This window comes from Etheostoma spectabile, chromosome 6 (assembly GCF_008692095.1).
Source record: "Etheostoma spectabile isolate EspeVRDwgs_2016 chromosome 6, UIUC_Espe_1.0, whole genome shotgun sequence".
NCBI lineage: Eukaryota > Metazoa > Chordata > Actinopteri > Perciformes > Percidae > Etheostoma > Etheostoma spectabile.
Window position 1 is genome coordinate 29,978,654 of NC_045738.1, and position 12,778 is coordinate 29,991,431.

The following is a 12,778-nucleotide window of genomic DNA, read 5'->3' on the forward strand; positions in this document are numbered from 1 at the left end:
TCGTGTCGACACTGTGAAGGGGTTGCTTCAATCTCATTGCACAGATACTGCACTTGTGTATAATGACAATAAAGGCATTCTGTTCTATTCTATTCTATTCTATTCTATTCTATTCTATTCACAGCCTATGTCACTCTTTATTTGACGTCAAGGGTAATTTGAATGATTCACGTTGAGAAATGTTAGTTGTTTATTGAATGTGAATAAACGACTTATTATCAGTTTGCTGCTCTACACAGCAGACTTGAGGAGTTTGTTGCCCCGGGTGTTTTCAGAGCAGCAGGTGCGTCTGGATTTAATGCTGCATTCACGGAACACGACATTGGATTTTGGTAGCCTCCTCTGATTGTCTAACATAAAATTCGTCTTTTCTCTGATTTGAGGTGGCACAATATTAGGAGTGAGTAAACCTTTGTTTATAAACAGAAAAAAAACAACCCCCAGGGAGAAACATTATTCAGACGTTTCAAGTTTAACTTGTTGTATACGATCTTTTCCGAGTGTTTGAACGCCCCACAGACCCCGCCTTTCATCACTGTCCTCTCGTTAATAGTTAATAGTTTGGGTGCCTCTGGGTGTCAACGGCGAAGTTTACCTCCCAGTCCAGTAGTCAGGTCGACGGCCCTGCGAGCAGGTCTCTCTGCTCTCCTCCCTGTGTTACTTTTTCGGTCCAGGTGGACGCTCTGCATCTCCGCTGTCAGTATGTCTCCGTCCACGTCCCCCCGGTTCTTCATGGAGAAGGAGGTGGCCCGCAACTGCACCAAGGACTCCTGCTGGGTGCTGCTGGGGACCAGGGTGTACGATGTGACCTCTTTCTTGCGGATGCATCCCGGCGGGGAGGCGCTGATACTTCAGCGGTCAGGCAAGGACGTGAGCCGGGAGATGGAAGGACCCCCACACCGGCACTCGGAGAACGCCCGGCGGTGGATGGAGCAGTACTACATCGGGGAGCTGGACAGCGACAGCGGCACCGACGAAGCACAGGTAGAGTCAGGGGACCCACCACACCTAGCCATCTAGACCGACATCACTGACCTCAGAGCATACAAACAAGACCAGAGAAAGAAAGACAAAAGATCAGAGAAGCGTAGCCTAGAGCAGAAAACCTGTTGCTATAGGCATAGTCTCCACGGAAGGGTCCTTGGATATGCCTTTGCTGACTGACAGGGGTCTTAATTATTAAAATAAATTACACATTGTAAGAAATGATCTTGGTAGGAAGTTTGTGATTTTTGGAATCTTTCCCTCAGACTCCAGAGGTATTAAAACAATGGCCTCCAGGCACGGCTGTGGACCTGCGGGATAATAGCTGATAGGGGCCTGTGAGTCACAGGTGTAATTGTCTCTCACTTCACTTTACTGGGCATTTCTTTGTGACAGGTATAGAAAGAACTCTCTTATGTCCTCCTCCTCCTGGAGTATTGATTGTAGTGGACGAAATGAGGAGTTGGTGGAAAAAGACATACATGGAGGGATCTGGGAGGGACATGGTAGACCTGTGGGGATGAAGTAGGATTGGTTGGGGGCGTCAGTGGTGTTAATACATGATTCAAGGTGTGTGTGTGTGTGTGTGTGTGTGTGGTGGGGGGGGGGTGCGTGTGTCTGTGTGTGTGTGTGCGTGTGTGTGTGCGCGTGCGTGTGTGTGTGAGAGAGAGAAACTGGTTTGTCTTGTCCCAGTTAGGATAGTGGGGACAATAAATTTGAAGGAAACCAGAAACGTCACATTCCTTGTTGTGAGATGAATCCACACCCAATTCAGCTCTCTCTATCTATCCCAGTGTGTTTTTCTGTGTGTGAGGAGGAAGAAATGAGACAGTTTGCATAAATCTCTTGCCAACAGAGTTGACATTTACATGGCTTGCCCACTCTCATGTGTGTGTTCTTGCCGCTTGGTTGCATCTTGGTAGGCAAAGTTTGCGCAATTGCAGTAACAAAAGCTTTTCTTTTTCTTTTCTTCTTCATCCTTTTTGGAGCTTCATGCTTCATTCACTGATAAGTCATGACTATAAAACACATGTTAAGACAGTGTTTTTTCTGACTTAGCTGCTATCATCACATCACTCCATAGGCATTTTTTTTTATTTTGACTGCAACTGGGGCATAAGTTCAACAAATGTTGAACAAATTGCCATTAAAATCCCAAAGTCACTCTATGAGACTGGTCAAATGTGACAATGGGGGTCATGAGACTGATTTCTGCTGAGTTCCATGGACATTCCAGTTGTTAATGAAATATCGCCCCTACATAACTTGTGCTTTATTTGTCCTTTCTTTCCCTAGTCACTTCCTGTTGGCCTGGCAAATAAAAACAATAGCAAATGTTAAATCTACGCCACAATTAGTTCTTCAATGGTTTGCCTGATGGGTTTACCACCACACAACGTAAATACCAGTGCAAGAACAGGATGTAGCAACCTTCAGTCACACAGTGTGACTTTACAGGGGGATTGTTTGTGCTTGGAGAGCATCCAGCAGGCCAATTACACAGATAAAATCACCATGTTAAATCCTGTAGAAATTTTGCAGCTTTGTGTATTGTGGTAAGGTGTTTTGTAATGTGTGATTGGGCTGAGTTTGAAAAATCAATTTCCCAATTTCAAATGTTTTTTTCTTTGAATAATCCGATATTGATTCATAAAATCCTGTTATCGATCTTTTAACCCAAAGAGACCTGCAGCACCGTCAACAAACTCGGCCAACAGTACTGTTTTCAAAGCTAGAGTGACTGTATTGGTACCATATGAAACTAGATGACCCGAGGCATCCATTAGTACCAACCATGTTATGCCAGCTCGTAAGGCTAAATAACGCTCAAAAAAGTTAGGCTACATTTTGGTAAGAGAAATTGGCATGGCCATTTTCCAGATTTACAGGCTACCGCCTCTGCACCACACCCTCTGCAATAAAGAAAGCACTTTATTGTTTTAGTGTATATATATATATATATATATATATATATATAAAGTTTATAGTGTTTATTTGAAATAAGAAAACACATTCATGTTTCTGCTTTAGGATCAATTCTTAATGTAGATATTCATATTTGAATTAATGCTAGAAGTTCCACAAGTTCCTTGTACAAGTTACAGCTTAATTCTTATGAGAATCTCTTTCTTTACCAAGCAAAATAGTTTTGTAACTGAAATATCCCCATTGATATCGAATTGAATAGGGACTTCCGGAATTGATTTGGCAAATTACCCAGCCCTAATGTGTCATTGATACAGCATTTGTTGATCAATTAATCATTTGGGGTATAAAATGTCTGAAATAAGTTAAATAACTGGTTTCAATTTGAGCTTTAGTTGAGTATTCAAATGGCTCATTTTGTTTGATCAACAGCCCAAAACCAAACAATTATGGATTCTCAGCTCTAGACATTGCTGTGAATTGCCACAACAAATCACTTTTACATGGACAATACACGCAAAAAAAGTAACTTTATTCAGTCCCTATTTTGGCATAACCCAAGCAAAGTCCGAAGTGGGTTTCTGGAGGTAGCAGGTGCCAGAGTCTAGAAGCCCTGTCTCCTAAAGGGTTGTAAGAGGGTACAGCCAGCACAGGACACCGCTCTGGTTGCTCTCTTCGACATGACAATGCGTTGAAGAGACTATGAACAAATGTTATTTAGCTGGGTAGACATTAAAAGACTATATTATTATTATTATTATTAATATTATTATTATAAACAGAAGGAGTTTAATGGTGTCCATTATATCCCTGTTTTGAAATTGGTCTCCAGCCTCAGGTTTGCCTAATTTCCTAAACTGAATGTCATAATTTCAAAATCCCAAATGCATCAGTCAAGAAACATCACACACCACCAATGCTTAACAATTGATTGACATTTTTTAATGGATTTTTGAAGTTTTATTTGAATCATTTTTATGTATTCTCATTGTACTTACGGCTGAATGATTATTAAAATATATTATCACAATTTATTTTGATCAATTTTTAGATCACAATTATTAATTAAAAGTTGCAAGCAGCATACCAGAACTCAAGGTATCTTAGTTAAGTTTTAGTCGGCTAAAAGTCTTGTCATTTTAGTTTAGTTTTTGTCAAAAGAGACCTCAGGTATCTTAGTCCAGTTTTAGTCAAAACATTTTAGTCTTTTTTTAAATAAATTATTTCTGAGATTATTTCTGATAACCCTTTCAGTCAGATAGTGTTTTACACATCTGATCGCCTGTTGTGCATTGTGTTAGAGCTGTTCACATCTTAAAAAAACAAAAACAAAGCATTGTGTCTTTCCCACGTTGAGGGCCCAGTGCCAGACCTCACGGTTGGCCACTGTGCCATAAAGGTCAGTTCAACAGCCGGAAAGGAGGAAAGGCTCAGCTGAAAAGGCATGCATTGCTTGCATTATTTGCAAATGTTGCAGTCTTAGTATTAGTTTCAATACCGTAAAACATGCCCAGCACAGGGTGGTAAGGCCACGGACTGGAGGGGCATCCTCGATTTATTAAGGTTTTGTTAAAATGTGGGTGTGCATTTATGTTATATTGGTTTTAGTTTTGTGCGGTTAATTCAGTGTTCATTTGATCTACATTTAATTGTGTTACCATGACTGAGACCCTGGTAGCGATTGATGGCCTCTGGGCAGATCAGTTTGTCACAGATTGACAGCCAGTGCATCCAATCACCAACGAGGAATCATTGTCCAATAAGGGTTTTTTGAAATGTTTTGGGAAATGTTGAAACGTTTTCTGAAAGGCTTTCACGTTTTGACCTTCACCGTACAAGCTTCTAAAACTTTGGATGGGTGAAGACTGAGAAAAGACAGATCTGCTTCTCCTCTCAATCCGTGTGTCAATCACGTGTACACCTTTGCTCTGCTCCCGTTGCTTTGTCTTGAAGGAATTGGAATCCTTGGGCCTGTTGCACGAAACCAGGATAAGGGATTAAGCCGGGATATTCAAGTCATCCTGGATGAATTTAGCTTGGACTCGGTTGCACGAAACCAGATTGAATCAAGCCCAGCCAAGTAACCATGGAGATTTATTCTTTGCGGCTAGCCTGGTCCAGAGCAGGCTAACAGCCAGGCTAAGATTAATCCTGGAGTTTCATGTGTCAAATCAGCTGCCGTCTGATCCGAAATAAACGTGTTTAACAGTTATTGCGTTGTCTTCTGCATGTGTTCTGCTTCATTTTTATTAACATGCATTGGCCTACTTGTCTCTTTTGTTTTCGCGAGTTTGATTTAAACCCTACTACAGCTGTTTAGATGTTAGGAATGGTTGCACTGGCACCCTGATGCGGAGTGGGACTTTTCCCAGTGGGACGGTACTGTGTCGAGGCTGCCTGGCGTGTGGCCGCTGCCCGGTGGCCGGTGCCCGCTGCCCGGTGGCTGCTGCCCGGTGGCCGGTGCCCGGTGGCTATTGCCTGCCAGCAGACTTGCGAGTCGCGTCAGCGTCCACTCTCTCTGTAAAAGTAGAGATGAGCAGCGCAGCGTCCGTGGTCTCAGCTTCAGGTTTATACAGGACGTGCTCCGGAGATTAAGTGTGACGATATTAATGTAGCGATATTCCCAGATGATAATAATGGCAGACTGGTCAGAGACCAATACATTCATGATTTCATTTTCTTGTTGCTTGTCCTTCTCTAATGAAGGGTAGTTTGTGTTACTCCTTAATAAGTGGGCCCAATGTTTTCTATTATAGCTTACATTGGTTTCATAACCTTCCTAATAAGTCTCACATCACCGGTATAATAACGTGGTCTATATACAGCACGTATGTAGTGGAGTTATCATTCATCACACTGGGAACACCACAATGCTTCTTAACCTTTTTATTTTGGTGCGGTCACTTGTCAGAAGAATAAAAAAACATGAATATTGTTTTACATATATGCTCACAGCGTGTATTGAAGTCATTTACTTTTTTTCTAGTTGTTGTCCCTTTCTGATTGTTCTGTATGAACATTAATTGTACAAAGAATTAGATATAGCTTATAGACATTTGTGCATGGTTGTAAAACATGTTCTCACGTTGTGAGTAAGGGTTTGAAATTAAGCCTAAAGTCCGTAGGGTCCATTTCCCGAGGAACATTAGTTCCCTCTGCTCACTTTTGAGGCAAAGTAGATATTTTTAAACCCCCACACATTCAGTCGGGTCCGCTATGTTGGGCTTTTTTTCTCCGTTTGATAAGAGCCGTATTTCCCTTTTTCCATATTCTTCCCCTCCTCGTTACTGTCCATTTGAAGCTGCTGCTCATTGGGTGAAACATTTGGCGCATGCGTCTTCTCATCTCTGCATCAGTAAATCTGTGATCGATAACGTGGTCTATTTGAGAAAGCCGTGAACGTGCACTTATCCCAGCTATCTACACCTGGCTTGACATAGCTCCACCTGTTCATCCTGGCTCGGCAAACGTGCAACCGATTTAGCCGCGATGAGCAGGTCACACTAAGTCAAGCTGCGCTTTTTCATTTATCCTGGATATCTTTATTCTACTTTCGTGCAACAGGCCCCTTGACACATTCTTTCAATTTTGTTTTCGGTTTCTCTCGCTGTCTCTCACTATGCACGGACTGGAAATGTAAACAAATTCAAGGGTGCAAAGAGGCAGAGGTTGGGTTTATGCCAAATGTACAGGAGAATGTAGCTCTGTAGTCATGAACAAGAGAGGATAGTACACATATTGTTAAATGAAATCCCAAATGAGTGAGTGTGGGAATGAATGAATGAATGAACAACGGAGATAGTATGGAAGAGCTCAACAGAATGACACATGTGACGTGTGGCTGTTCACTGCTCCCAATGCTTTGGATGGGTTAAATGCATTTGAAGAAACTTGGAACCTGTGGTATGGGCCATGCAAATAATATAATTAAAGGTTATTGGGTTGTGGTCTTCTTAGACCAGAAGAACACTACCTGAGCCAACATAAGGCTTTAAAATGTTTAACATACAGTATGCTCTTCAAAGGCATCATTTAGCTTAAGCAAACTCTCCACCTTCCACCAAAACTGCTACTTTAAGCTGCAACACTCAATTTTTTATATTTATGCACTGATTGGCCTTTGGGATGGCGAGGCAACCCGAGAACCAGCGATCCCTCTGCAGCCACGGATGTGCCCCAGAAACAACTTCTCTAGCCACCATCCCTACCCTACTGCAATCCCCCCCTCCCAACAATCTCCAAAGGGAAATTGCAATTAAGCCTACAAAGACAAAACAGCAGCAACTTACCAGCCACTTGTATGGGCTGAAATATGTGCCACCAGAAACTGAATTTGAATCATTTATATTTGAATTTAAATCTTGAATAATTAAAATAATTGAATAATTTAAAACTTGAATAACTGCCTTGAAAACTGATTTGGAATCACATAATTTGAAATTGTATTGTTTAATTTGAATCATTTAATTAAAAAACTGAATCTGAATAGTATAATTTGAAATTGAAATTACTATAACATTTGATCCTCATTGAAAATTCAACTCCACGATTGTTGTTTGAGGTATCTTTGCCCATTCTTCCTTACAAAAGTCTTCCAGTTCTTTGAGATTTCTGGGCTGTCTGTCAGGCACTGCTCTTTTAAGGTCTATCCATAGATTTGGACCCAGAGACAGGTTGAGCCGCGTGACCACCATGGATTCGGCTGGGACAAATAGGATGACAATTTAACATATTTCTATGATCCAACAGTCTTTTGTTTAACTGTTGTTAATGTTATAGCTATTTTAAAGAAACAATTTGTTTGGTCCACAAGCATAACAAAAGGTTGTTAGATTGTAGATACCGTGTATGGTAAATTTTCCTTACCCTATTGTCCCAGCCGGATTCATGGTGGTCACGCGGCTACAGGGAGTCCTGTGTATCTACTGATTTGCGTTTGATTGCTCTTATTTCATCCTTCAACTACCCGGATGTCTGTCACAGTAACTTGAAATTGAATTTTGAGACCTGAATTCGAATTGTGAGAGGATCAAATTTTATTATACTTCAGTTCCCGACGATTAAATTCAATTTCAAATTACACTATTCAGATTCAATGTTCAATGCAATGATTCAAATGAAATAATGCAAATTCAAATTATGTGATACAAATTCAGTTTTTCAATGCAATTATTCAAGTTTAGCAATTCAGAAATTGATGTGTCATGACTTTCGTTGGGATTTTTATTGATGAAGTTTGAGTTTCTTTAGGCGTTTTCTGTTCTGAGACAGGACTTTCTCAGTTCTTCTTTTAGGGTTTGTTTCAGTGTTTCTTTCTGTTGTGTTTGTATGCTGTCAGCAGCCGGTGGCTGTCCTCTGCCAAAGATTATTTACCATATGGAAGAAAAAGTAGAGGCATTTTACCCAGCAATATGGTTCAACCTCCTACAAATTGCAACAAAAACAAACTAAACGGATTAGGTGTACTTAAAATTTCTAAATGACAGAAAAAAGTGCTTCGGAACTGATTACTGACTTTCACGTCTTTAGTATGGTTTCTGTAAATAAATGCCTATATTACGTCAATACCTCGTCTGGTCTCCATCTTTTTTGCAGTCTATGAGTCGGGTTGTGACAAATGGGGGCTTGACCTTTTCTTCTGTAAAGCCGTGCCTGTGTTGGATCTCTCCTCTACTTTCTCTCCTCTTACTCTCCACGCAGCCCCGCCACACAGGGGCGCCGGTCCACGCTTCGGACATTTATCTACAGTTTTAATTATTATTAACACAGCTGGATATTGTTAAGCATGAGAGACAAACCTGTATTTGTACCAGTGTTTCCGCTGGTAACTATCGCGGCGGCCACGGCGAAAAACACAGAAGAAGTTATTGAATGCAACTAACTTCAGTTGGTAGAGTAATAACGTGTGAGACGGAGCCTGCTGGACCGGCAAGAGATGCAACCTATGGCCAAAATATCATAGTTCATAAAAATGCAGCGCAGTGACGATACAGACATTTCATACACACAACGTGTGTAACTCCGCTGACCCGCCATTCGACCCATACTGGACCCGTTCATAATGAGTCAGCCGTCAGTCTTTGAGTAGCGTCCATCTCACTCCCCCTCTCTCCCTAGCTCTTTTAATCAGTTGAAAACAAGTGAAGGAGCTTCCTCAGAGATACATTACAAAATATATATATATCTTACGCCATCTATTTCAGTTAGCTAATTTTCATTTACATGTGTTGCAGCTGTATGTCTATACAACATTGTTACGCCCCAGTCTAGGGGTGCCTAGGACGCAACATGAATCAGAATAAATGGCCCCATCTTCCCCGTCCCCCAAGCAGCCACAAAACTTAAGCTTTGGTCCCAATGTATTTATTGGATATAAAAATAAATATATGACATAACTGGTGATCAAACAGATGTATAACGTAACTAAAGCTATAGGGTGGGCTACTACAAAAACAACAAACAAAACAACTCTGTCTGGAAAGTAAGAAGTTAACCTAACGAACCATAAAATGGCCAAAAGAATAACAATGACTTACCTTCCTAACTAAGAAAAAACGGAGAAAACTAATTACATCTAGAGGTCCACCTATACAATTGGAAACTGGAATATACTCATCTAACAACTAAACAAAAGTCAACGTGTGGCAGGTTGGGAGGCGAGGAGAATGAAGAATGCCTGGGGCTTCCCCCTCTCTCTGCTGACGGCCGCCATGTTGCCTCTTTAAAATAGCCGGTTGTTCACAGCTGCAGCCAATCCCGGATTGGGCATAGCTGCCTCCACCAATCATCTTCCAGCAATGGCACAGCGCTATTTGCATATAGAGAAAATAAACAGGACACATGCGCACACACTGCAAGACAAACAAATACAACAACAGTCGTAAACAACATACAACTTCAACATAAGAGGAATGTAACATAATATGGATGTGAAAGCAGTTATAAATAGACTATGTGACAATAAAATATATTTTAGTTAAAATCAACAAATAATCGTGATAATTAATCGTGATCCCAATATTGATCAAAATAATCGTGATTATCATTTTGGCCAAAATCGTGCAGCCCTTGCTCTGCTTCTGTTGCTTTGTCTTGAAGGAATTGGGACTCTGGACAGAATGTGGCTCAACAATCCTTGACACATTCTTTCAATTTAGTCTAACTTGGTCGGATTGTCTAGCTGTCTTTTACTGCGCATGACTTAGAAATGTAAGCAAATTCAATGTGGCAAAGAGGCAGAGGTTGTGTTTATGCCGAATGTGCTGGAGAATGTAGCTCTGTAGTCATGAACTAGGGAGGATAGTACACATATTGTTAAATGAGTTGAATCACAAATGAGTGAGTGTGTGAATGAATGAATGAACAACGGAGATAGTATGGAAGAGCTTAACAGAATGAGAACATATGCAGAAAATCACACTGGAAGTGAGTTAAAATGAAAAGAGGTAAAAAAAGAGGACGCCCTGCACAGATAGAGAATAGGACAGAGATAGAGAAATAGAGAATAATATTAAGGTAGAAACTAAGAGGTTAGAGTACACAGTTGAGAATCGAGGCCGTGATGGTGGGTATTAAGTTTTGTGGATGGAATGCCAGAGAGTTACCAGATCAGGCTGGCGGAGCTTAGGAATCCAGACTTTCAATTGCATGGATCTTTTTCTGCATAAAGATGTGATTGTCTTTCATCAGTGGGTTGGAGGAGGAAGTGGGGGAGAGATTGATGGGGGTCGGGGAGAGACTTAAGACAATGTGAACACTAAGCTCAATAACAAAAGCAGCTACGTGCCATGTGTATTTTTGCAGCATACTAGAGTAACCAGAGTACATTGTGGTTATCTATGAAGGCTATGGGGCGCTCTTTTGACGATCTAAGCACACAGTGTGAAGTGCCTGGCGCAGGTGCATTTAGGGCGTTTCCAAATCCACTTTTGCTAGTTTGACGGCGGAAATATGGGTCCGAGCACCGGACGCATGGTTCAAAAGGGTTGCACTTACTGTCTTACTTAATCATAGGTGTGTTTTAGTGTCCTCTCCCATTCCCTTTAAATCCAGGCGCATTTGGACCATTGCTATTATGATGAAGGACGGAGAGAACAAACTGATCTGCTTGTGCGTAAAGTAATAGTACGCAATCAGATCATATCATAACACTATTTCACATTGTAACACATTTGTTTTGAATCTTTTGCACGTTTGTGTGCTGCTGAGCGTCCCTGTGTGTGCTCCTAGGTTTGTGGTGTTTACGAGCCTAGGTGCATTTGCTATTTAAGCTAAGTGGGTGCTAGACGGTGAGGCGAGTGCAGATGTGAGTCATGCATGCTCAGATTTAAACGTTTTACGGCCTAACGTGTCATACTGAAAGTTTTGAAATCCATCAAATAATAAACTTTTCTCAATACAAACAATAACAGAAGATGGGAATCATTTCAAAAACGTTTTAGCTATCCATGATTGTTTGATTGCTAACGTTAGCGCAAAACGCCATTCAACTGACAGCCTTTGTTGTGTTTGATTGCTAACTTGTAGCCAGCAGTGAACCAACTTGGTTAAGTAGGTCCATTTTATTGTACTGACATTACAGAAGTCTCTTGTTAGCATCTTGTAGGTTACTTGTCGCAAAGTAACGCATGCACAACTCACATCTGCACTTGTTGCAAAGTGCTGCGCCAGGTGCAACACAGGGCCCTTTTTCCCTGCAGGCCATTACAAATATTGACTAAATATGAGCTAACCACATCAAAGGAGATTAATAGTAGAGAGTATGCACTGGGACCCGGGTCAGTTTTTTGTTACATTCAGCTATACTCGACACTAGCGGCTATGTCATCAGTTTTCTCCAACAAGCTGTTCTTTTACGTGTCTTAAGTGTCTGGTTGGAGTTTATCACCACGGTGATACATTACCCGGCACCTTGTTTACCTTTGCTACCATAGGGACTGCTGACACTGCAATTAGTGCTCAGGTGCAGGCCTCAGGTGGCTCCCCTCATCACTATGGTAACACCTGGAAAAGAGAGAGAGCGAGGAAGGGGGAAAGTGAATGGACGGTCAGAAGGGATGGAGAAGAACATATGCTTTACAGGTGCAATTGATTTGGGCAAAGGTCTCACGGGAAAGATAACTGAAGCCTGCCTCTACCCTTTTCTCTCATTGTTTGTACTGAGCAGAGTCCTAAGGTTGTAACATTTTTGACCACAAATCAATTTTCTTGACAGTTCTCTCATTCTCATTGTTCTATTGTGTTCCATGGGGGAATCTAATTTGCTGGAGCGGTGTGAGGCCTAGCTAATTTTTGCCAGTGGACATAAAGAGAAGGACAGAGGGGAATAACACTGGAACTTAATTTCCACTTAACTAAAATATTTTGATGTGAATTATATTCATCCTGTAGGGGTGGGGAAAAAAATGTATGCAACATACTATAGCGGCCAATACTAGCTGACATGAAAAAACAATTAAAACTTGCAAAATTGAACCAAATTGGTGGAGCTCCTTCCATGTTTCTCTCAGAGATGGCCAACACTTAGATGGCCAACCAACTTTTTTTTTTCTTCTTCTGGTTAGCAACCTCTACTCTACTCTGTTTACTGGCTGATTACAACCATGCGTAGCCTGTAGCTCCAGCACCTGACAAAACTACACTGTAGCCAGTTTGTTTCAGCTCCAAATTCCCCATTTCTTATTTGCCACATTTCAAAAGGAAGCTTAAAATTCGCTTCACAATTGAATGGAAACACAGCTAGTGTGTGTGCATACATGGGGAACAAGCTGCTCATTTTTACTCAACACCAGCCATGGCCTTCCCTAATCACCACTCACTCAGTTTCATCTTATATTACTTACCAATATATTAGATTTTACGCATGGCC

At 41.3% G+C, this 12,778-nt stretch overlaps 1 protein-coding gene and 1 long non-coding RNA gene across 2 annotated transcripts in view; one reads left to right on the forward strand and one right to left on the reverse strand.

Annotated features, from left to right (window-relative positions):
* The window catches only part of LOC116691164 (uncharacterized), a 631,246-nt gene that overhangs the window by 559,899 nt on the left and 58,569 nt on the right, over positions 1 to 12,778 (reverse strand). The window lies entirely within an intron of this gene.
* Positions 497 to 12,778, forward strand: part of LOC116691156 (fatty acid 2-hydroxylase) — a 60,102-nt gene continuing 47,820 nt past the window's right edge. Inside the window, exon 1 of the mRNA XM_032518533.1 lies at positions 497 to 984. Coding sequence (XP_032374424.1) covers positions 703 to 984 — 282 coding nt within the window. The 5' untranslated portion in view covers positions 497 to 702. The remainder of the gene's footprint in view (positions 985 to 12,778) is intronic.